The sequence below is a fragment of the Ceratosolen solmsi genome, unplaced genomic scaffold (assembly GCF_000503995.2).
Source record: "Ceratosolen solmsi marchali unplaced genomic scaffold, CerSol_1.0 scaffold1, whole genome shotgun sequence".
NCBI classification, from domain to species: Eukaryota; Metazoa; Arthropoda; class Insecta; order Hymenoptera; family Agaonidae; genus Ceratosolen; species Ceratosolen solmsi.
Window position 1 is genome coordinate 3,843,741 of NW_011948415.1, and position 26,903 is coordinate 3,870,643.

At 30.6% G+C, this 26,903-nt stretch overlaps 2 protein-coding genes across 5 annotated transcripts in view; one reads left to right on the forward strand and one right to left on the reverse strand.

Moving 5' to 3' along the window:
• Positions 1–1,582, reverse strand: part of LOC105368607 (protein abrupt) — a 58,034-nt gene extending 56,452 nt beyond the window's left edge. For both annotated transcript variants that reach the window (XM_011507658.1, XM_011507657.1), the window contains exon 1: positions 259–1,582. In XM_011507658.1, the coding sequence (XP_011505960.1) occupies positions 259–453 (195 nt within the window). In that variant the 5' untranslated portion in view covers positions 454–1,582. The remainder of the gene's footprint in view (positions 1–258) is intronic.
• A 1,199-nt stretch (positions 1,583–2,781) lies between these two features.
• Positions 2,782–26,903, forward strand: part of milt (trafficking kinesin-binding protein milt) — a 55,628-nt gene continuing 31,506 nt past the window's right edge. The window contains exons 1-4 of one of the 3 annotated variants that reach the window (XM_011507652.1): positions 2,782–2,935; positions 10,955–11,159; positions 20,198–20,302; positions 21,068–21,172. In XM_011507652.1, the coding sequence (XP_011505954.1) occupies positions 2,801–2,935; positions 10,955–11,159; positions 20,198–20,302; positions 21,068–21,172 (550 nt within the window). In that variant the 5' untranslated portion in view covers positions 2,782–2,800. Of the gene's footprint in view, positions 2,936–4,534; positions 4,558–7,144; positions 7,301–10,954; positions 11,160–20,197; positions 20,303–21,067; positions 21,173–26,903 lie in introns of those variants that run through there. The other 2 variants (XM_011507656.1, XM_011507653.1) reach the window with 2 other exon arrangements.

Consider the following 26,903-nt stretch of genomic DNA (forward strand, 5'->3'; position numbering starts at 1 on the left):
CCCCCCCCCCCCGTCGAACCCTCTCACTCTCGTTCGTTCGCAACTTCGCTCGTTCGCGCTCTCTCGCGTGGCTGCTTCTCACTCTCACTCTCGCTCGCTCGCTCCCTCATTCTCATTCTCATTCTCATTCTCTCTCTCTCTCTCTCTCTCTCTCTCTCTCTCTCTCTCTCTCTCGGTTTTGCGTGTGGGATGTGGCGAGGAGCGGGCGGGACGAGGCAGCAGGATATAATCAAGTGCCAAGGAGACATATTTTCTAACCTTGAAGAGCTCCTTGAAGTAGGGGCTGCATGCCGAGAGGACGACCTTGTGGGCCTGCAGCCGCCTGCCATCGCAAGCGAAAGTAACGTCGACGAAATCCTCGTCATCGCGCAAGGCCTCGAACTGGCTCGTGATGTTGGCCTGAAAGTTATTCCAACGCAAGCAGAACTGCTGCTGCTGGCTGCTATCCGTCATTTCGTGTCTCGCCCAGCTCTGAGCCTCTTATTTCCTCGTCTCTCGCGCACACACCGCACACGCAGACCACCGCCACCACCACGCACGGATCTTCTCTCGCCACCTCTTTTTTAACTCTCCTCGCTCTCGTCGAACCACTCGTCTTATCGCCTCGACTCTTCCTCTTCCTAGCCTACCTCAGCGCCTGGGTTCGCGCATGGGTTCGCCCTGCCACCCGTGTAACTTGACCGTACCGTCCGGGGCTAAACTAAACTTGTTTCCCTCATTACTGTAAAAATGTAAAATGTAAAAAGTGAATCGATGACTGCAGAGGAAACGTACGATATAAATAATGACAATCGATAGTCAGGCTGGCATGCGAATGTCACTAAAGTCACTAGATGACGGGCATGGATTTTGGAAGTGCTGATGTTGCGTTGTGAGCGATTGTTTCGAGGGCTGAGCCCCGACGAGGGACAAACCACTCGCGCTCGCTCCAGTGATAATAATTTTATTGTACTTAAATGTCTCGGGCGCCATTAAAGGGGAGAAAGTGCCCTTACACGGACTCTACAAGCTGGCCGGGAAAATCGCGAATTCGAGAGCATCAGCTTTTGCGCGCTCTCGCTAAATTTCCGGTGGCGCTCATCCAATACCAATCTCGAAACATTTTAATTACTAAGCGCTCTATATAATTCGATAAGTGAGCAGGTTACGCGAGTAGCGTGTAGCAGAAAACTCTGTATTTTGTATGATTTGGCTGTAGAGTGTTGGGCTAAAAAAAATATGATTAAATTTGTTTCGACGTAACATCATTGGCTGACGCGATGAAATTAATTAGATTTAACATTTAATCGATCCCGTGTGCCTATCTATTATGGGAATATGTTCGATTGGTGCTTGAAAGTAACTATAAAAATATTACCAAACAAATGCTTGACAATTTACGTTCAATTTATCAGTTCTGACAATAGGGATTACTGACTGCGATCCAGCCAACACCAAAGAAACGTAAATTCGTTGTGTTAAGGAGAAAAAAAAAAAAAAAAAAAAAAAATTTAATTGCCGTACGACATACGTGGCGATGATTCTTCACAATTTTCATAACAAAAACAAAATGTACAACAAGTTGTGAGAGAGAATGAACAGAGTAACGAAACAAATATATATATATATATATAATTATTGGATACATTCATAATTATTGGTTGACATTATATTAATTTCCATACTGTTTATATATATATATATATAACCTATTATTTTTTTCCCCTCCAACATATCAAAATCATAATTGATATAAAAAGATATAGTCAAAGGAACAATTAAATTTTTAATTTTTTTCGTCCACTTTGAATTTAATGATTAGATCGATAGAGCAGCTGATTTTGCTGAAGCACCTCGTGACTTCGATAATAATTGCCGCTTAAAAAACAAATTCGTCATTGCTTTATTAACAAATAACGATTCTATTCGATTCGAGTAAAAAAAATTCATCAATTTGTTGCGTAAGCTAAAAGCATAGGTTTAAATACACTGACTGATAAGCACTTTTTTCTCCATTAGCAAAGTCGATGTCTTGAAAAGAACGTTTAAATCCTCCCGCGCATTATTCGACGGTTGGCGACATTGTAACGTGCTCCACCATTTTCTTATAGCTGCTTAAAAGCTCTGTGCTAGCGTTAGTATGAGTGAGTTACGTTTAGGGGCAGGGGGTAAGGGGCTTATTGCACACGCATGCACAAATACCCACAGAGAGAGAGAGAGAGAGAGAGAGAGAGAGAGAGAGAGAGAGAGAGCAGACGCACACAACGTAACCTAACGTCTCTCGATGGAGCACTATTTCTATTCTCGCTCAATGCGGTTGCGTAGCTCCGCCGCTCTTGCTTGGCTCCTATCGTACAACACGAACATATGTTGTGCGCGAGTGTGCGCGCGCGCAAGACAGAAATTATTGGCGTGAAGAGAGAAAGAGCGGGAGAGCGCAGCGCTTTCCCAGTTTTCAGAAGACGGGCCATCGACGTTCGAGCCCGAGTCGCGATCGACAATGAGCCTCGAAAGCTCGCACAGGCCTACCTTACGCGCCTGAAAAAAACGTACTCGTCGCACGAGCGCATCCACGTCCTGGATGATGCTCGAGGCAAGAAACTAGGAAAGAAAAAGGAATCGTGCATAATGTCGAAGCAGTGACCATCGACCATTAATAACATGTCAGTAGTTTCGTGATGTGCCTGTAGCTCGCGCGTATTTCACTGTGTACGTGTTGACGCTCCTACGCGCATTATATATGCATGGATATACATATGCATTTGCAAATACGGGCACACATAAGTATAGGTATACATAAAGACAATGCGTGTGTGGATGCATGTGCGTTTGGGAGTCCGTACGCGCATGTGTATGTTTCGCCGCGATCGCACGCGCGTCCTCCAGCTACGAGATTCATCGACAACAAATGCGTCTGTTCGTAACGAGAAGAATGCGTAACGAGACTCGGAGAACGGTAAGTTGGATCGTTCGTAAGAGCTGAATTGACGGTAATCGCTGCTTTATTTTATGCCTCTCTCGTCCTGGCGGCGATCTTTCCATTGCTTTCGACTGCCGCGCCACTTAACGTACCCTTGTTGTGCCTCTCTGTACCTCTCTTCGACTCCATTTAAAGGGTGAAATCGATGAGCGAGCGAGTAAAGAGCACGAGATAGGGAGCGTTGCTTTTGCAAAATTTATCATTTAACCCAATTCTCGGGTAAGTGGTGTATTCGGTTGACGAACGAACAGCCTTTATCTGACTGCCGCCTCATACACGCACACATGCACGCTTGCGGATATCCTAAAATTTTCATTCGCACAACCGTTTCGCTGACTATTGCTATTGCTGCCGCCACCGCCACCGACACCGCTGCTGCTGCTGCTGCTGCTACTGCTGCTACTGCTGCTACTGCTGCTACTGCTGCTGCTACTTGCAGGACGTTAATCGATATGTCAAAAGCCTAATTTTTTTTTATTTTTTTATTTTCTTTTTCATACTTTTTATCATTTTCTGACGGGGACATCTAGTCATTTATTTGGTGTTTGAAATAGAGGCTGACGAGCAGTCTGATACATTCATCCCCGGCATTAACCTTGACTGCTCCGATGGATTTTGTACGGTTCAATTCAAGATTTTTCGATTGCGTGTGTGTGATTGCGCATGAGGTCGCAAAATTTTTAATCACTTATCGTATATGGATCACTATGAAGCCTAATTATAAAACGGGGTAAGAATTTTGAGATATTTTGCTACTGTTAGCGAGTGATTTCGTAAGATTTTACTGTTGATATTGTATTGACAGTCGATTCGAATTCTTATTTGAAGTGACTATTGATTTTTACATATTGATTGTCATTGAAAATTATGTCGCGGGAGGAAAAGATTTCGTTTTTATGATGAATAAAAGTAAATAGATAGTATTATGAAAAAATTAGCAAGCTCTATGTGTCAAAAATATTTAAATATTTGGTATAGTATTGATCGAAGCATTTGTTATTACTTGAGAATTTCAAGCTTTATTAGGCAATGAAAGCATACGCCAGTTTATTAAGCAAAGTGTCCTGCGTTTCTTTTACATTTAAATTTTATGCGTTTATTCAGGATTTACAGTCACGATTAACCGATAACATTTTAAAGCAAAGGTAAAAGAAATAAAAATACATATTGCATTAGAGTATGAGCTTGAAAAAGTAATGCAGAAGGTATATACATTATTAATCAGTAATAAGAAAAGGCATGTAATTTTGTAGCTAATATATTAACATTTCTGAAAAAATACAATATTCTAATATTAATATATTAAAAAGACACCAAATACCAAATAAGTTCGATAAAATACACTTTTTAGTTATTGTTTAACAAAAACAAAAAAAAAAAAAGAATCAAAAACTACTTATGTACAAAGTTGATTATGCAACTAAGTTTAACCTCTCAATACTATCTTTCTGTATTCGTATTGCCACTCTTCTTTAACGAGCATAGATTTTTCACAGTGTTGTTTTTGTGCATTTTCAGTTACTTCGTGACAAGCTCAATTGGTGAACTTTCAGATCTTTCTAGCAGAAAATAGGACCTTAATACCTAATCATTTGACGGTGAGTAAGTTTTATTAATTTTAAGTAAAATTAAAAAGCTCGCAACTTGAAAATGTGTGTATAGGACCTAGCAATGATAAACTATGCTCGAAAAATAAAGTAATAAAATACCAAAATTGTATCATTGGTTTACTACAAAATCATTTGCTTTCAATCGATAAAGCAAAGATTTGTTCCTTTATACGTTTTTATAAAAATTTGTAATAAAATATAATATGTACACGGTGTTCTATTGATTTTATGTATATATAAATACTTTCAACAGTTTCAATAAACTTTGACAATTAAACCTAATGTAATCTAAAATCTCCTAAAATCTTAAATACCTAATGTGTTAGATGCTATTATTTGGATGAATTATTCATTTTAAGATATACGATGCTCCAAATTGACTTGTAACCATTTCTTTTAAAATTTTTGCTTTAAAATTGAACTTTATACACATCTTATATAAAATAATATGTAAATGTATAAAATTCTTATTTGAATTTATAAAACATTTTCTTTATATGTAAAACTTTGTATCAATTGATTGTAAAAACTTTTTAAATTTAATTTAAAGTATGTAAATTCAAGTATTAAAGAAAGTATCTCAACATTCAAATTCATCAATTAAATATAATCAAACGATTATATATATATATATATATATATATATATATATATATATAATCAATGAATGGATTATTGATATTTCTAATAGTTAATTGTAAAGAATAATTTGATTAGCTAATGAAAAATAAAAAAACTAATTTAATTTATTGTACAATAATTAATAACATTAGTGAAACAATTTTAATTCATGTTCGTTATTGTTTATAAACAAATACAAGATCCTGAAAGAACACATAAAATATGTATTTTCTTATGCACTAATAAACTTTACCCTCATGCTTAATTTACTAAAAAATAATTAACAACCCAGTTTAATGTGCCAAGATTAAAATTGTAATATTATTTATCACGATTTTTTTTATATGCAACATAACTTTTAATGACATAAACGTTTATAAACAACATAACCTATAATTTTTTTATTCTCGTAATTACTTTACTTTAAGCCTTTAACACGCATAGTAAATGAATAAATGAGTTTTATCAATAATAATAAAAAATCTAGTCTTATAAATTAAATTTTTTTATTTATTATGAATATAATTCGTAGTAATTAATGCTGCTATAAATACACAACTATCACTCATATTTATACTGAAATTAACGGTTAAAAGCCTGTAACCGTATTAATGTGAGACTAATTTAAAATTTATCAGTTACAAAATTCCAATTATATTGGTTTCGAAATAAAATAATTTGTGAATCTATATCTATTTTCATTAAAAAGTATCGAACATAATTTTACAGTATATAAAAGAAATTAATATCTAACGAGGGTAACAAATAATTTATTTATTTAAAAAAATATATATATATTCTACGGTTATTTGAAATTAACTGTTTTTTCATTAGCTTTTTACTTTTTTTGTCCGATGTTTTTTGCTTTTTTAATTATAACCAATATCTATCAACAAAAATATAGAAAAGCCATTTCACTCGTACAATAATGATAAAGTATTTTCTATATAATCGTTTTGAATGGAGGTTAATGATCGTTAATTATATTATCGTATGTTAAGTTGAATCGATTTTATAAATAATTAGTTTAAACTATTATTGTAAAATCTATTTTAATAACGATCGTCGATAAAAGTAATACAAACTCTCATAATATCGGTTAACGTGCTAATTATCTCTGTCTGTCTGTCTGTCTGTCTGTCTATCTATCTGGGTGGCTGGCTCTCTGTGTGTGTGTGTGTGTGTGTGTGTGTGTGTGTGTGTGTAAAAGACTAAATTAATTGATTATAAAATAAGTGAATTATCGTGGTATTAAAAGTTCAAACTATCGCTTAATATATTTCATAAATCGTGCAAACATAAAATGTGCATATTTTGCATATTGCATATATTTTATATGTGCATCATATAGAACAATTCATGTAAACAGAAAATCGAATCGTTCTTCATAGCAACTTTGATATAATCTCATTACGCGAGTATAAAGTAGCGTTATTTAATGAAGTGAATACATTAGGGAAATGGAAAATATTGACAAATATTGAAAGAAAATCTCTCTCTCTCTCTCTCTCTCTCTCTCTCTCTCTCTCTCTATTATCATTGCTGTTAAGATTGGAGTTAGCCCCGTATTCGACAGATTTAAGTAGTTTAGGTTCCAGTATTAAAATTTTGAAAAGATCGAACTAAAACCATGCAAAGACGAAAAGTATAGTACCTGCTTGAGATGCCTTAGGCTTTGTACTTTTAAGGCGCAATGAAAATCCCGTTATTATAATGCACGGTTGGAGATTTAGGGAACAGCAGATCCCTCCTCAATAAGCAAAGTCTCCCCTTACTAATGAGCCCTAACACTTGCCCGTCAGGAACTAGAGACAGAAGCCATCCACGTGGACACGCCCTCGAGCGAGCGATTTTCGCTCCTCCAAAAACACGTGAAACGATCGAGAGATCTACGAGTTTAGCCCGAGAGGAATAGAGGACGGGACGGGCGTCGGTTCGCCGGCAGTCAACGGACGGAAATCGACACAATCGCACGCCTCCTCGGGTTGTCCTCTACGTGCTCGTGTACGCGAACTCGTGTGCCTCTGACCGATCGAGTCAAAATATTCGGACCTGCGCCTTCAACATGCGACAAAACGCGTATCACTTCGTTGCCGACAGCAATACCACGGTGATCTCATCGTTCGTTCTTAGTGCTTTGAACACAATGGTTTTATAGCGCTTAAACACTTGCCCCGCTTTTCGCTAAATTGAATCTTTAAATATTGCCGTTGGCTTTGTGCTTTAGTGTTTACGCTCAGCCCAATGCTCGTTCTGTTGTTTTCCTTTTCTCTTAAACGCGAGCCCAGTGAGCTTGATTAATGATTTATGTAAGTTGGCAGATTATATCATCACTTATTATAATTTTTAGTTGAAATGATCAACCTATGATTGACACTTGACCCTAGCAAAATATTACTCTATGAGCTTGTAAATGATTGGCAAAACTTCGGCAAAAATATAAGAAATATAAGTTTATTGGCTTGAGTTTGCCATTATTGTAAAAAATCGTGAAATACTTTAAAAGTACCAACCGTTGTTAAATGTTTGAAAATAATTCATATCAATGCCGAATTTTCATATATTGTTTTACGAATTAATTACTTATTTAAAATTACGTACCTTTATTCTTTTACTGTCATGTATTTCGAGTTTTAACGATTTTCTTTCCGTGTTTCTGAATTTGTCATTGGCGTAATATAGAAGAAAGACTGCGTTTATACACTTAATAATAGATACAACGTAAATACCAAAATAAAATATTGTTTTAATACTCATTTAAATTAATAAAATTTTATAAAAATTAGATATAACACATTTAAACAATTTTCTGGACTTCAATTTCTATTGTATTTAATAATATCCAAATATAACCTAAAAGGCTAACTAATACTACTCACTTAATTATATATGTGTGATTATTTTTGTCGGACATTGTGGAAAATAGTAACGAAAAATAAAAATGTACTATCAACGATAAATATAACTTTTTACATCGTGTAAAGTGTAATTTAAAATTTAAACTTATTAGTTATCAGTGTCGGTGAAATATAAAAACTTTGTAAATTAATCTTAGATTATTAATTATGTCGATCCGAAATAGGGGAAATTATCAACATAGATATAAAATTTAAGATACAACGATTTAAAAATATTTTTATTTTTTTTTTTTTTTTAATGATTTCTAAATAAATGTTCAAATCTTACCGGTTTATTAGATACGACATTAAAAAATATTTCTGCCCATTTACATCCATGAAGTTTTTGTTTTTATTATCGTTGATAAAAATAAAAGTCAATAGTGTATGAAATCGAACGTTCAATCTTATTGTGCACTAAGAACAATAATTTTTTTTTTTTTTTTTTTTTTTTTTTAATTTTTTTTTGGGGGATTAGTTAGAGTGAGAAGTGAATATATTAAGGTATAAATTATGTTATTGTTGCTTTACGAATAAACAAAATTCTTGAGAAAAATGTTCAAATTCCGAATCGTAAATGAGCTATTAGAAATATCGATGTACATTGTCTTATATTTCATCGACTATATTAATTTTCTCATTTAGAGCAAACTATTTAATTTTCATAATAACTTTACAAACCCTCATAATATCCGATAAAATAATGTCAAACCATAGAAATTATTTATAAAATGTATCATGAAATTATGCCCCTACGGTTATTATTAACATATGTGCGTGAAATTAAATTAATATTACTAATTGAAAGCGTACCGTTATTACACAACAAAAAATCCGCTATCGGCCACTTGCAGTTAAATTGAACGTGCCACTTATGAAAAAGAATCGAGTTGCTTAAAGGCTCAACTACACGAGTATATCGGGCAATGTAAATCTACATACACCAATAGCGTTATATAACTCCCGTAGTGCACATATACTCTCGAGACTTAATTACCCAACGCAGCGTTTATAAGATGTGCGCGAACGCGGCTTTTCTTATTATGTGGCAGCTCTTTTACAAAGATAAAAGGAGAAAGAGAAATGTTAACGAAAAGTGATACTGAGGTGGCAAAATAAAATAACTTCGGTTTAATCGACAATGTTGGGCATTGTACTGATAATCAAGTATTTATTTCGACAAAATTGCTTGATTATCCAAATTATGAAAAATAATGCTATTACTAAATGCAGCTTTCAAAATGATATATAATTATCGAGAAAGATTGATAAAATTTAATGCAGAAAATTATTCATTACGGAAGTTTTAATGTAAATTCTCTCACCCAACATATACGACATTCTTCTTAATACATTTTCTGTACTAAATAAATTATAGAATAAAGTTTTTGCTTAAGCTTAACGTAATTTGCAATACGACTAGATAACATTATTATACTACTAATACTAGTTATTATTATACAATATAGCCGTATAATTCGTGTTTTCTTTTTCTTTAAATTTTTGAAAAATCATTGTATAGACGAGCTCTTATATTTAGTTTTCGGAACCTGTTTGCGGACAGTTAAAGATACTTATTTAGTCAACTTGTAGGGACAAGAGGTGGCGCGTAGGTAAGTAGGTAGCTAGGTAGAGGAATGTTTATATATATGTGTGCGTGCGTGTGCGCGCGCGCGCGTGTGTGTGTATTTATAAGCCACCATTTCGTGGTCATTCTGAGTAAACCCTTAATCGTGGCAACGGCATTATTTCTCGTTTTGGTGTCAGACAAAATTTATTACGTGCAATGGGCACTAATATATTCTGCAGTCGTGATGATTTAGATTGTAAATTCGATTACTTCAAATGTCGAATTAACAGAAAAATATTAACTTTTCAATAATTAATTTATTTTTTCATCATTGAAAAACATCCTTTTCAAATATTAATTTCGTTCATTGGAAAATTCATTAAAAAATTAAATAAATAAGTATAATTATTTGCGTATGCCTACTATTCATGTGTGTATGTGTCAAGATGTATTAGTTTCATATTCAACTATTATGTATTTATTTATTTTTATTAGAGTAATTTTTAATAATTACTTATATTAATTTGTTTCTTTTTAAAGTAAAAATTATCGCGCTTAAATATTGTTAACTAAGTTACTAAGTTATTCAGCCAATTATTATTTCTATATTTAATGCAAAAATATGATATTCATGTTATATATAGTTAAAATATTTATTTATAGAAGCTTACGAAACGAGTATTTTTCCATAAAGAATCGATTGTTAAATTTAAATATTGAATGATAAAAAAAAAGAATTCATATCTACAAATCTATTTTATGCGTATGTAATTTTATTATAAGGAAGGTCATCATTTTTAACAAATTTATCGATAACATTAAATATAAACGCGAAGGAAGGTAGTGGTAAAACAATATCAATATGATTATTGCATTATATAATACGACACCTTAACATTATTAGCTTATGGGCAAAAAAATGATTTGACACAATTTATGATATATCTGCGGCAAATTGTTACAACGCTCTGAAAAAAAAAAAAGAAAAAAGTGCAAGAAAAGTGCAATATTTAAATATTTGCGCGTTGTGGCATTTTTCCATGAAAAGTGATTTCTATCGTTTTTAAAAGTGAAATGATTCAAGCCAAATTACTATTGTAATACATTTGCCTATCTATGAAAAATGACTCGGCGTGCGAGACGAAATGAACAATGATTGCGAACGATTTTATATCGAAACCTTATGTATCCGAATGCAGTTGGTCACGCATAATAGATTACATCCCTTTATTATATTAAATTCAAATAATATGCTTCCTCGAACCTTCCACTCTAATGGTACTGTTAATGTCTGTAGAAAAGTGAGGCGATCTCCCTCGTCGCCACAGCTGCGTCCAAACTGGCCGCCGTGGAGGATGTGGGTCCGAAGCGACCCGAAACCTCACCGACCGCCTCCGTGAAGGTTTCGCCAAAGACGAGGGCGACTCTACAGGCGCTGAAACTCTCCAAATCGAGATTGAATACTGTCACCAAAACATTTCGCGACGTTGAGACTATAACGGGTAAATATCCGCCACTTATCGAACGTGTATGTTTTATGGGACGCATGATATAAAGCGCCGATTTATTCAAATCGAATTCAATGTGTGTCAATATTACGTCAATATTACGTCAATATTGTTATGATATTGTAAACCTAATCGGCTTGGAAATTAAAAAAGTTTTGACCACGCAGGTACGATATTTCAAATCGAAGCTTTACGAATTAATTACATAAGAATACAGCGAAGATTTTTGTGATAACCTACGATAAAGTGATTTTTTTTTTGTTTTTTTTTTAATTATTATGCCTCTAGAACAATGTAATTATCTAAATTGATAATGCTTATATAACAGATTGGAACATTTATTAATAAACCATGTGATAGAAACGATAGAAATGTTCTTTCACTATTTACATTAGGACGATGTTATTTAAAACTAATACCAAGATAAAAAAAACTCTCAAATTAGATGTTTCGCTGATGTAAATTATCAATTAATTTTCATTAATCGATACTTTTGGTTGTCAAATACATATTCACAATAGATAGTTTATGTGTATCTTGCGAATTATGTAAATGCCATGAACTTTTCAATTTGACCTGAAAATGAAGTTTCGGCTCTTACTAACACATCTCAGCATTATTGATCTTCATGGCAAAAAGACAAAATATCTATTCTAGTGCTTGTGCTAAATTAATATCATTCGACAAATCAGTTTATTTTTGGTTGATAAGTTTGATTAAGCAAATAGTTCAATGTTTCCAAATATTTTTCTCATACTTAAGAAAATGATAAATTTTTACATTATTTTTTATTTTGTTATAGAATAAAAAAAAAATTTTATAATAAGCCACTTACATATATACATATATATATATATATATATATATATATATATACACGTAAGTATATATTGATTTTTTATAAAACAATCATTATATATTGGATTCCATTATAATGATATTTTTCTCTTAATTGAATAAGTTTATGAATTTTTTTTTTTTTTTTTTTTTTATAATAATAATATTATTGTTATTATTATTAACACATATATAGCAGAATTATTTTTAATTTTTCGAAAACTTATAGCAAAAGATTTCAATCCAACCATAGTCACTAATTTTTTATGTAAATGTATATCAACGAATTAAATAGACTGTGCCAATCGTACTTCTTATCTTCCCAAAAGAAAAATATCTTATCTCACTTAACGTATTACGTATAAACGTGCAAAATATTGTGTTCAAATACTCGCGTCCATTCATAGCTGCCATACATTAAAACATTGATTACTGTGTGAAAAAATACTTACCGAAAAATCGTCCGAAGCAATGAAATTTATTAAAAATCAATTAGAGAGTAAAAAGGATATAATAAAGTAGCAGGCAGACAGAAAGAGATCTTCCGAGACCATTGGATTCGCCGTCCGAGGAGGTACTGACTCTATACAGGCAAAGCGTCAGCAATTTTATACAAGTATACATCCCGTACCTAAAAAGACATATAATAACGTGGAACCCCATGGTGTATTCCCATTGGTCGACAAACAAGTGAGCGTGGAGAAAAGGCCAAACGATGATTACTTCCAGCTGCAGGCAACACATAATATTCTATGCACTGCTATCATCATCATCATCATCATCATCATCATCATCATCATCATCATCAGCAGCAGCAGCAGCAGCAGCAGCATCATTTTTATATAATTACCATCGCCATCATCATTAGCATTATCATTATCATTATCATTATTATATATCTGAGTATACCTATAAATATAGCAAAATCGTTTCTTCTAATTTTTTTATTCTTTCTTCATGCTCATCATTATCGTTACACATTAGTTAGGACCATTACGCATTATTCTTTTCGTCTGTTTAGATTTATCACTTACCTTATAGTCCGCAAATATTACATGTATAGCGAACATACGGATTATTAAAAGATTCTTTCAATATCATTGAACATCTTTTAAATATTAATGTTATTCTACACGATGCAATCTGATTTATTATAAAAAAATATTTCTCGTTAACAAATTATTACATTATATCTGCACAAGCAAACGCATATTTATTTATTTATTTATTTAGCGCGAATGTGACAAATTTTTTATCGTATAAATTATTGAAATTATAATAATATAATTATTACATTAAAGAATTATTACATCTATAATAAGAAAATTAATGTAAGTACCCATTGATTTGTGCAAGAAGATATGCTAAATATGCAACTTCATTACTATATTTCATACATATTTTCTATTCTATTCTTCAATTTAATAGAGATAGATCAAATTTGATTTTCGACGCACTCACAAATCATTAGTTATATTATTATGAGTAACTTATACTATGAGTAACTTACTAAGAGTACGTTTCTCGTTAGTAGCCATTAAAAGCCGCTGCGTCTTGAGAGGAACAACGTCTGACCATAAGACGTCAGAATTACCGATTCATAAAACTCAACTGAGAAAAATGTAATGAAAACTCTACACTGAATTTTAAAGTTTATGAATATTTTTGCAAATAATAAAAAGAACCAGCATAAATTATTAATATCGAGTTTTGTTAAAACTTAAAAATGTATTAATCTAGTTCATACCAAGTATTTATAATTATTAGAGGTGTGCGGGCATATTGACTGTTCGTATATACGCTTCCATGTGTATATCAGCCACATGCATATATCAATGATAAGCAGTATTGCTTATCATAATATGAACGTCAGTAAAATTGCAATATCGCTAAAAAAAAAATGTCAATTTAAATTAAGTGCTATTTTAAACAAAACAGAAAAATTATTTATCTTTTATTGAAAAATAATAAAATATTATAGAATTATCAATGGATGTTAAATAAGCCAATAATAATGTTAATAATAATAATAATAATAATACTGGTATATTATTATTTACAATGACATTTTAAAATAATAATTCTTTTACTGAGAAACGCTTGATATTTTTCATTATATTCATATGTACATATGTAATTCCATTCTTCTGTGATTTAATAGTTAAAAATATTAGATTATTCGATACTTGTCTTTTCAAATGCAATATAAATATATTCGATATTGAATATTGTCTATTAGATATAACATTATTACTTGTTTAGTAAAAACAAGTCTTGTCATAGTATGAATTAATATTAAATTTGTGTGAATATCGCTGCAATGATAGTAAACATATTGGCTACTCGAGGTTAAAATGAAAGAAATTTGTTTTTAAATAATTTAAAACTTTACTTAATTTAAGTAGGTTTTCACGCTACTTCTTACGTGAATTGTTCCGAAATTAACTTTGTCTCTATTTATTGTCACGCCATTGGCGTAGTTCTTTCACATTTATCGTTCACATACTCTTGTTCCGATTATGAAAATGCTTAATTATTATTGTAATTAAAAGCATTCGTGAACTTCATTAAAAACTGAGAATTAGATCATGTTTTAAGGTAGTAACTTTTGCACTCGCGTTAGAAATTATGTACGTTTTACAAACACACAACTGTTTCATAATATCGAATCATCATAATTATTGTAAAAAAAAATATGAATGAGAATTTTCAATTTCTTGTGATGACAAAACGTATCGCATCCGTGATATTTATTATCGTTATTTGAGCTTCATTTAGCATCCGTACATTTAATTATTCTATATAATAGATTAATAACTTTTTCCAGTTAAATTATATTATTGAATAAAGTATTCACAGTCACTCAGCTTACATCAACTTAATTATTTAAGCACTTAAGCATAAGCATAACATATCAATAATACTATTTCAAAAAGTTTCGACTCTATCTGTCAAATTGTATTGTTACGATAGTCTAATACTGATATATAACAATTGATTATTAAACGAACTATTGAATTATCTATCGGTGAAGTTTATGAATCAGTTTTAAAGTGCTACGACTTTATAAACATATTTAGAAATAATACCAAGTCTTTAAAGAAAATTTCAAAAACTTCGTTGTAAGGTTTCGTCCACCTGTCACGGTAACTCCTGATTAACGAAAGCTTTAAGCTCGATACTGTATTTCAACCCTTTAAAACAAACATCCTCGTCGAATTAAAAATATTCATAATGCCCGAGTTCGACAAGCCAGTGAGAATTCATAAAACGATATCATATTCATTTTTAAAATACATTGGTCGTCGTCTCGATCTGTCGTCTTCGATATAAGGCCTCGGGCTAACATGACCAATGGGACATGGCGCCTCCTGTCTGTCAACTAATTAACATGCACGAACGCGATCATATTCTTCTTGGAATAACATAAAGGGACTCCTTCGCTAGCTTAGCAAAATTGGCCTCGCACCAACCAGTCGTAGTTATATAGCGTACTCTCTCGCTACAGTGCCCGTCTATTTTGGCGAGCGGAACGGATCCCCGGCTGGTCCTCTTGGTAGTCGCGCACCAGTAATCGTCGCGCCGAGAACTCGAATTACCGCATAAGCAAAAGCCGGTCATCGTGGGATAAGGGAAAGAAAGGGTCTCGGGAATATTGTATAACTTTGGTATTGGTGGAGCGTCAAAGTATCGGGGTGAAGAGAGTCCATGCGTTTATTTCTTGAAACCGTTTGAAATTGTTTTGTGGTGTCGATTGTCGAGCGATGAAGAATTAGGTTATTAGAGCCTGGAAATAAATTTCTTTGAATACTTATAGAAGCGTCAAGCTAGGAGATACATTTTTGACGGAGACCCTGCTCGGAAATGGGTTAATTTGATGTTTTCCTGACAGAATACCATCTGCTTCACGACCATTCATTTTCTAGTTGAAAGTTGAAAAATAAAATCAGATTTTGGTGCTCGATGTATTCGGTGCGATAGGATCTGATGATTTGTGACGTAATAAAATTAATCGATCTTAAGCTTTATTTGATGGGACGATTTAATAAATTTAAAAGGGGTGATTACGTTTTATTCGATATATCGTATTAACCTATAAATCAAATCATTTGTAATAATTAAAATACTTACCTAATAACACTAATTAGCTTTGAAGACACAACGCTGTTTAATTCATGGGATATAAATAAAAGGAATAGGTTAAAGAAACGATTATAAGTATTTATAATACCGTTGCATTATTATTATTATTAGATGCAAAAATAACAGCAATGTCGAATACGATCGTTTAAAAGAATAACCAAAATTACAAAAGTTTTATCTTTTCTCGGGAGTCTTATCAATTTGTACTATCTTTCGGCTGCTCTTGTATTAATCTTCTACACAGTATGAAATATGTATATATTTATATGAAGTCTCAAATGCTTCTTTAAATATGCATACTCCCAGCCGTGCATTCGAGCTAATGATTTATTTATTCTTCTTTAACCGTGTTTTTTGTTCCATAGAGTAATGAGGCACAATATTTCGAGAATTCGTAGTACCATTTATCTCGAGATATTTCAGTGCAAATATCTGAGCAACAACACGGGCCGACAGTTCAAATGCCTGGCCAATTTTCGCAATGAAAGGCTGAACTTGACCTGCGTTTACGGCCCTTCGGCCCTTTCGTTTACCATGCATCACTCTCATATTCCTGGAATGTGCATTACATTTTTCTTATTAGCTGCTTATTAATTTTTAACTGTTTTCACAACATCCATGTATTTCGGATTTTAAGCAATAAATTCCATGTATACAAAATTTATAAAAAAAATTTAAGGCGTTTTAGTATATTAAAATATAAATGTATTATATTAAAATATATGAAAGGAGAATATAAATTAGAATTTTTAGAAATTTTCTATTAAATTAAAATATTAATATCGACTACAATGTAAAAATTCTTAAAAAACAAAAAAAAAAAAAAAAAAATACTTGTATTCAAATTAACTAAATTTAATATTTTTGTTTTTTTCTGTGAACAATATATTTTGTAAATCGAACTATAAAATATAGAAGTAAATAAGCTTAAATGACAAAAATTATGCTGATAAAATATTATGAATTTATTATATGGAAGTAGTATTATTATTCTAAATTGGGCAACTGCATCAATACATATTTATGAAAAATGTAATTATTAAAGCAATAACTTTTTGTTTCAATCAATAACATATCAAATCAAATAACAACAATTTTACATAAAAATTCCTCTTAATAATTATGCTTAAACATATATTATATTTTTATATAAATACAAAAATTTGTTTTTTGTATCATAGATACGTTCGAATTACGTTAGAAATACGTTCTTCTTCTTTATTTTTATTTATCAAAACTATTGCAATTAATGATTCAGCGATATTAATAAATTTTTATAGTTGCCGAATTTAGAATAATGCTACTTTCATTTAATAACGTGATAATATTTTATTAATATAATTTTTAAACAGTGATAAAATAGAATACCAAAATATTTTTTATATTACATGTTTATATATTGTAAACATACTTCTTACTTTAAAATTAAATATTCTTCCAGAAATTATATTTTCAACTCAGAACTTAAGCTTCGTCTTTAAAATAATATAAAATGTAAAATAATATATATATATATATATATATATATATATAAAATGAACGTAAAATGAATAAAAATTAAAATCCATTAGATAAAGTTATAAAAGTTAAATATTAATTCATTCTTGTCTAGTTGATATTAATATGGAATAAAATCTTTTATATAAATTAATTTTTAATTTGAAAATTTATTCACTTATTATTTATTTATAATGATACTTTTATAATATTGTTATGATATGCAAAGCTTAGTTGAAAACTGTAAAATGAAAAATAATATTTTCAACTCCAAAATGTATAGTTATCATATTTTGCCATAGTATTTTACATTTAAATATAAAATTTAATACGAATATTTTTAAAATATATTCTATGTAGATAATTATTTTCGTAATCTAAATAAGTTAAATTGTCACATTCAAAGATATTTTAATAGCGAGTTGTACTGAAAAAAAATCTACTTTGTCCTATACTAATTTGTATATCTTCCGCTTACTTTTCTTTAAGCCTTTATTAAGTAGACAATCATTGTTTGACTTAAAATACCGATACTACATAACAATATCATTTTAGAAATTAATGGTCGATCCTCAATATGAATTAGGTATTGCAATTACAAACTAATTGCCGATATTTTCCGTTCCGCCAATTTAGTCAGGGCGATGATCGTCGCCGTGGTTACAATGCGGAACGCGCAAATTCCGAGCGATTGAGTCGACTCGGTGGAAGCACGCGAAGGAAATCTTCCGGGAGGAAGAAGAGAAAAGTATATACGGGATTATGTTCTTGGGTGAAATTACGAAAGTGAATAGGCCCAAGGGTCCGGCCAAACTCAAGGACATCCACAAGAGGCGCGAAGCTATACTTGGAAAATGGCGAGATGGTAGGGAAATAAATGCGCGAGAAAAGCTTGTGCTATGTAGTGGTGAACTATAAATCTTGTTAGCGAAAGTACCCTTGTATTTTAATTTAATACTAATTGATACATTCAACGAATGTGACGAATACTTTATTTAACAATAAATGTCTCTGACGTATCCTTAACATATAATGAAGTATATCTTCGTTATTTCTACTTTATTATGGAATAAATATAAATATTTATTACGATTAAAATAAAATATATTCAAGCTAATATCGGCATTTACATTATTATTATTATTATTATTATTATTATTATTATTATTATTATTATTATTATTATTATTATTATAAATTGATAAATAAAATTATTCAGAAAATGGAGTGTTTTCTGAACAAATACAAATTTTGTTATATTCAATTCAAAAAGTGACTTAAATTTTCCAATTAATAGGATAATTTGTTAAAATTCTTGTGAAAGTAGGAGATGTTCGATGCAACCTTACGTTGTATTAGATTCATTTAAGTTAGGATGAACCAGCAAACAAGAATATCCTATCTATTTTTGGTTATCCAATGTCATCGCTCTAGCCGACAAACATCCTAAATACAAAGTGCACTAGCCAATTTGTGACTCAAACACAAAGGATTAATTCAAATTCGAAACTTTAGAAAGTTCGATGTTAAACAAATTCAAAAATTATATACACGTAAAAATATCATAACTTTTCAACACAGACATCGCTTGGGAATGAATAACAAATTTGAAAAAGAAAATATGAAAAACGTAATATTCCACGTGTAGAGACAGAAATATGAAACTCAATATTATTATCCATTGGGTATTAAATAAAATAGTTCATTCGTATGTATTATAAATGAATGACGAAAATTCAATGTTGAAAATTTTATGATTTTCATATTTCTAAACTTGAGCAGAATTGTAAAGAGTAATTAATTGAATACTCGGTATTGAATTTGATACATATCGGTAAATTATATTATTGCAAATAAATAATATACAAAATAAACTTTATGAATTATAAGCTTTTAAAATTATGAGTATTTTGAACTTTTATGTATGTAAATAATAAAATAGACCCTTGTACTCACAAAATGATTTACAATACGCATTTGTTAGTATTTTAGTATTTGTTTCGTTACGATAAAATTTATTACTATTTATTTTATTATCTTTATAAATACTCAACATCGTTTATGAATAATTATTTATCTGTATGTAATAAGGATTTTTATACGACGATTTTACTGTAAAATTTAAAATTTAATATAATGGAAATACTCTTATATGTTATATTGAATTCATAGATATACAATAATTATATTGCAAATGATTTTATGATTTTATTAAATACATTTTTTAATAATTTTTTGTTTTCGTGATTCATATTTAATTTATAAGTATTTAAAAATAAAAAATAAAAAACAATATAATACAGAGCTTTGTATGCTCTATTTAAGTAAAATTCATTTCAATAATAATTGTTTCATAGTTGAATTTTGTATACTATTCGGTAATAACGAAACCTGTTATAATTATAAAATTATGCTTATTTAATATTAAAATAAAATTCCTATTAGTCGGTAAAATAGTAATATATTTATGTACCGAAAGCCAAGTGATGGTAATAGGAAGGATTGTGCTTATTGGTTACTGTTACTAAAGTGAAAGAACTTTTGCTCTATTTTAGAGGTGTGCGGTAGAGAGCAGCTGCCAGAAGTTGAAATCATCAGCCTTATTAAAGAGCAAATACCCAGGTACCGTCTACGAGCCGACACCCTCACTCAATTCCAAGGTAAGTGTTTGTGCAAAACTAATAATTCCAAGGTTTTGAGAATGTAAAAAATTAGATGAAATACATTGCCATGTGCACATGCATCAGATTTAAACGCCCCAATAATTATGTTATTTTTGTGAGCTTTAATATATATATATATATAATAGACATAATATTGAAGAATTAAAAATGTTTATTGTGATATATATATATATATATGAATTCGTATTAATTTCGCATTATTTAATAATGTTTATAAAAGATATTATAAATGAAGTCTTTTTGTTTAATAGAATCAATAATTGTCATCTTATCAATGAAAAATATCAATAAATTAGATAACAAATTCTATAACTTCTATGATAAATAAACTGATAATAATGCACACATCAATTATTTTAATAGATTTAAATCTCTCATCAAAAAAAAAAAAAAAAAAAAAAAAAAAAAACTTGTAATTTAATGAATTTTATTTTGAAATTTATGTATTTATCAACGAATATATTTATTAATGTTATTTATTCCTATAATCACTACGATTTAATACCATTTGTCTTTGATAATTCATTAATATTCATTTCTCTCTATATACAAAAATTTTACTGGCAAATAGTATGATTTGCATTTCGGTGTTTATAAAAATTATTGTTCTGTTCATTTTTTGAATACAATATATATTGAAAGTAATAAGTATTAATGTAAGATGGAAATTATGTATAACATAGCTTCTTTAATTACAAATAACATTCTATTCCATATTAATTAAAAATATAATATTTTTAGGATACGAAAACACGGATTGGTTTATACCAACAACAAACATTGTACAATCAGAAGAAAATTTGCAACTCTCACCGGATCAAATTCGGGAAACTCTTAACTATTTTAGTAAGTTCAAATTATATTTTTTTCTATTATAATCTAAGCTTATAAAAATTAAAATATATAATTGTCTTTCATGTTACTTCAAGTATATGTAGATTATATTTTATTTGATAAATTAAAATCTGATTATCTCTAATACAATTTAGAATCTCTCTATAAGTCATCTAGCAATAATTGAAATAACTGTATGTAGAATTGGAAAAAATATATAAGAATATCGGTTGAAAAAGAATTATTATAATCTTGAAAGACTTATTAGAGAAATGATATTGATAGTGAAATATTGTATAGCGCAATCAAAATGAATTTTTATTGAAAAATTAATTTGATGGGAAGAAAAGTTCATTTTGACGATGTAGTAATGTATCTTTGTAATATTATCAATGGTCTGATATCTCATTACGAACATTAACGTTATTTAAATACATAATGATATAAATGTCCTATAAGCTTTTACAGTGTAAGACAACTCGTAGTAAAAATAAGCAATAATATGAAAACACATTTTTCCATCGATGCATTAAGAAAAGGGTTTAGAAACCACCAATGTGCCGAAATTGACATTAAGAAGCCTCTTACGTTATCTGAAGGGAACAAGAAGAAACACGATATATGATTATCGTACAAGTTTCTTGAATGTTGAAGCACACGTACTTGGTGACCGTTGACTTTTCTCAAAAGAGAATGTATAAAGTTCTTCATAAAATATTCAATCTCCTATATTTTCTAATTGCGAGATGAAATGTTATACAAATATTAAATATATATGCAGTATTTTCATTAGAAATATCTATTCATGATTTTCGAATCGGATATCGTTGACAGATATTGTTTTGTACATTTTGTATTGCGAAATCATATTATCTCTATACGTATAATAATTGATAATGAAGTATTAGTAAAACTACTCTCATTAAGATAATGATTGAGAGTTTTATAGCTTGACTTTTAAAAAAGGAAACATTTGTTGCAAATTTTGAGTTATTTTAAATTTGTATATCATGATTTTAATTTGTCGTTACAATTAAAAATATTTCCTAATCATTTATTATGAATTATTTGAACATTTTTTCTTAATTAGCAATAAATTATTAGAGTTACTTAATAGGAAGCGTCATAAATATAATCCTAATTTATGCCGGAAAATTTTCGATTATGTCACCTGAATTCATTGTAGATTTAAAAAATTTTGTAATTTATAATGTTAAAAATTCACGAGAAGATAAAGTGTGTAAATTAGATGCAATTCATGAATTATAAACATTACAGTGGCTTTTGGTTTTCTCTTTATATCTCTTATATCGGTTGTATTTAATATAAAAGAATTAATTATTTAAATTATATATTTATATTATATTGTCAAATATTATATTTAAAAAATTTTTTGTTAAATTTCATATATAGAATAGAAATTTTTAATTGAAGAAAATAACACAGTTAAAAATATTACAATATTTTAATATAAAATTCTTATTGCGTTCCTTTCCACGGATTAATATATTATAAAACTTAACGAAAGTAAAAGTAACTTTACTCCCGCGATATCTTTCAGGATATTCAAAACAATAAATTTTTAATTGCAACAAACATTTCTATACTATAATAACTATATCACGCTTTATCTATTTAAAACTCATATTTTTGCGATTAAAACCAGTCTCACTTAATAAAAATGAGCGCATAAATAACTGTTTGAACCATAAATAGTCACGAATATACACATACTGCAAATTGTAATTCTATTGTTTAAATTGTTTGTTTAATCACCACATTATAAACAGCCATGAGAAATTCTCGTGATTAAACAAGTCTTTTACCGTTAATACTCCTAAAATGAATCCGTGCTATTACTATATTTACAAACTTACCGTTTTCTCCCCATTCTGCTTTTTCTAATACCTCTCTTTTGCTTTAGACGCGCATAAGTTAACAACTTTAACATAATAAAAGGATACGGTTCTTCATGAATATCAGTGTCTATCTTATAAAGTCATGTTGGTTTATTCCATTTTGTGGACGTATAGAATTGCGCATTGCTACGAAAATACATAACATTTTTAAAAGGAAAGTTGTAATAATCTATGCTTTATTTAAATAGAAAGCCAGAGTACCTAAAATTTACGATTAAAAAAACCAATATCAATTTATGTTATTGTTTATTGGACAGGAAAATATAAAAATCTTAATGTAGATAAATTTGACAAAATTTGTAAATTTAAGGGCTTTGTTGTTATTGGCTATATGTCGCTGATTTTACATTAATAACAGATTATTTCATCTTTATTACGATATTAAATAACGTTGTGGGCAAACCACTTAAATTAACTTTAACGACAATTTATTATTTATAGACAATAAATAAAAAAGAGAAAAACTTAAAATGACTAATATTTAGAAACTTAAAGACAATAAGGAAATTACTTGTAGTATATTGAATGCGCAAAAACTGGATTTAACATTAAAAGTTTACTTATAAAATATTACAAACGACAATATAAATTTAAAGTAGATATCTGTTTTCAAATAAAATATCTTGAATATTAAATTTACCAAGATATGAATAGCATTGTATTTATTTTTCTAATTTTTTCCCAATTCAATAGCTTTCACGTGTGTTTTTTTTTTTTTTTTTTAAATCACTGAGTAATTAATTAATATGGTGTACAGATCTTTATTAAAAAATCTATATTGTAAAATAAATACGTTGACATAGGATTAATATTAATTAATATCGTTAATTAATTACTTTTAACTGAATAAAAAAATCGGCTACAGCTTTTGTAATTGAGCATTAGCACTACTATAGGGAGCTTCAAGATAATTTTTTCTAGTCATACTTTAGTCTGTGAACCTTTCTTAATTGAAAATAAAACTTGTAACGATTATACAAATTTTATTAGATGCATATGATGATAAAAAAATTTCAATTATTGCAAGCTTGTTAAAAGAGTTAGTGGGTCACTATTACATTGCATATTTTATGATTTAAGAAAAGATTTAGCCAATAAGGAACAGTAAGATTGAATTAATTTTTAAACAGAAAAATCTTCGCAATTATATATTCTATCTTTTAATTTTATTTTAATGTAGATAATATAAAACAATGCATATGTTTATTATTTCTACTGTCTAAATACATAAACTTTAATGCTCAATTTACGATTGCTTTTTTTTATTATTTTTTTTTTTTTTTTTTTTTTTATTATTATTAATTCTTTTTATTATTTCGTTGTAAATACTCACTGATGAATTATCAATTCATACATTATTTATCGCTTATATAAAACCATTAAGCGCAATGCAGATTAAAGAATGTCAAACGACAATTAAGGAATTCACGGAATATTAATACAATGTAAAATGGTTTTTCGATTATCTCTGTGAAATCGTACATACGTTTTTATGGTTATCATTTTTTCAATTAGTAATATTACAAATTATATAATTTGAGTAAATATTTGTATAATATGCACCACAGTTGAATACACTATATATGAATACTATATATGTACGATTGTATCGGAAATAAGGAATTTTCAAGGGTGCGCAAAGTGGATAAAAGCAATGCATAAGAAAGAATAAGAACTGCTATCTGCGGCTTTAAGGCAGCGATATTAGACTTAAAATTATCAACTTCTTCAAACTTCAACCTTCCTAGTATACGTATTTTTATTTTACATTTCAACATATCACCCTCCTCTCTCTATCCGTTTATTCACTTTGTCGCCGATCAATTAGAAGTTGCAGTCAATGCCAGGCTACCGTTCTGTAAAAGTAATCTATTCTATAGCCATGGCACTGTCTCATTCCATCGTCCCCTTCGCACTCAAAGCATTAGACTCGCCAGTGCTAATAGGGAGAGCAACTACTCCGTGCCAATCTGTCACGAGCCGCATTCTCCGGGCATTGGAGTCGTGACTCAAATCCGACACTTTCTTGCTCTCCTCCCACCCCACCCCACCATCCCATCACCAAACGTCCCGGTCCTCATCCTCCCTTCTCTCTCGCTCTCTCTCTCTCTCTCTCTCTCTCTTTCTCTTTCTCTCTCTTTCTCTTTCTCAGCCTCTGTGTCCGACACAGAAGCGTCGATAGTAGCGAGCAACGACGTCCCATCCATCCTTGTTCAATAGCAGCACGCACGTAGCGCACGAAGAGAGAAGTAACGAGGGAGCATTGGAGTACGGTTGGGGGGGGGGGGGGGGGGGGATACACAGGGATGGATATAGGCGCGAGTAGCGAGTGAATGCGCAGAATGTCGCGGCCCCCGGACTCTTGGAGCTACGAGCGAGCGCTCGCTTTAGTCGGCTTCGTGGCCTCGGCGCTCGTCGGTAGTTCCACGGAGCGTTCGCGCATTCCTCTACGATTTGTTGAGCGATATCGGCCCGCGGGCCTCGTGCTCGTCGATCGGTCTAGTGTCGCCAGCCTCGCTGCTCCCGGTGTCAGGTCGTCCGTTAATCTCGCCCACGACTGTCCGCGTTTTCAGGACGACGAGGTCCTTAGTTGGTAAGCAGCGGCGCGCCGGAGACCGTCGCCGGCCCTCGATTAGTCCCTCCAGATTAGGGGAGCACTGTCGGGGGCTGCGGGAACGACTCCGACGTCCGCGTGCAACGAATTTCACTGGCTCATTGGGGGAATTCGCTGCGATTGAGGATCGTGGGGCGTGACATAACCTCGATGCGTCGACGCATTTGCCGTATGCGCCACTCGGTGGCTTTTTCGGCAGTTTTCGGATGAGCTGAAAGACGGCGCTTCTAATGTGGAATGTGCGTATTCCACTTATCGCCTCCGGTATTACTTACCACACGATCGGGAATAGCATTGTATAGTTTTCTTTTCCGTATTAATCATTTTAGTGCTATTTACTGCTAATCATCCAGCGCTGCCCGCGCATTCTTGTGCTAGAGGGAGTTTTATTTATCTTAACGAGCCAATGTGCCAAATTCAAGTAATAAATACTATTCCTCTTTTGTCTATATTTAATTTCATATGATAAAGTAAGGCGACTGATTTATCTTAGCAAAGAACTTTCATAATTGTCGTTATCTTAAGTGCATGAAGAGTCGTGTTTTTCTCTCGTAAACTAATGTAATTGCGTATTTGAAAATTTTTTAAAACAACGCCATGTGCGCGCGCGTGTATGCACAACACATACATATATTTCTTTAATCGAAATAAATGAATGTTTATATATATATATATATATATATATATATATATATGTGCGTGTGTGTGTGTGTATACACTTAGATATCGATTAAAGAAATTAATAAACATAATCTTATATTAAAATGAAATTTTACTTACAATGACATACTTCCAAAATACAGAAAAACAGTAATTCTTACTTTAAGACTAAATTACAATTATTATGATTTATATCTATCGCTGAAATATTGTAGACACATTTTTTTTAACATCATCTTTATTAGCTCTATGTTTTTCAAACTTTATTACTTTATCTCGTATTGTATATTACGTAAAAATAAAACTTGAAACTCTAGATATTTTTTATAACTGTTGATATAAGTTATCATGGTACTTTGCACCCTGAGATCCCCTTTTTTCATTTTTATTTTCATGCAACATCAGCCACTTTAGAAATTGGAATGCAACTCTAAAATACGAATTTTACTGAGATGTTAAAATCGAGTATAACTAAAAAATTATTCAAAAGATTTGTATATAATAATTAAGCATTATATATATATATATATATATATATATATATATATAT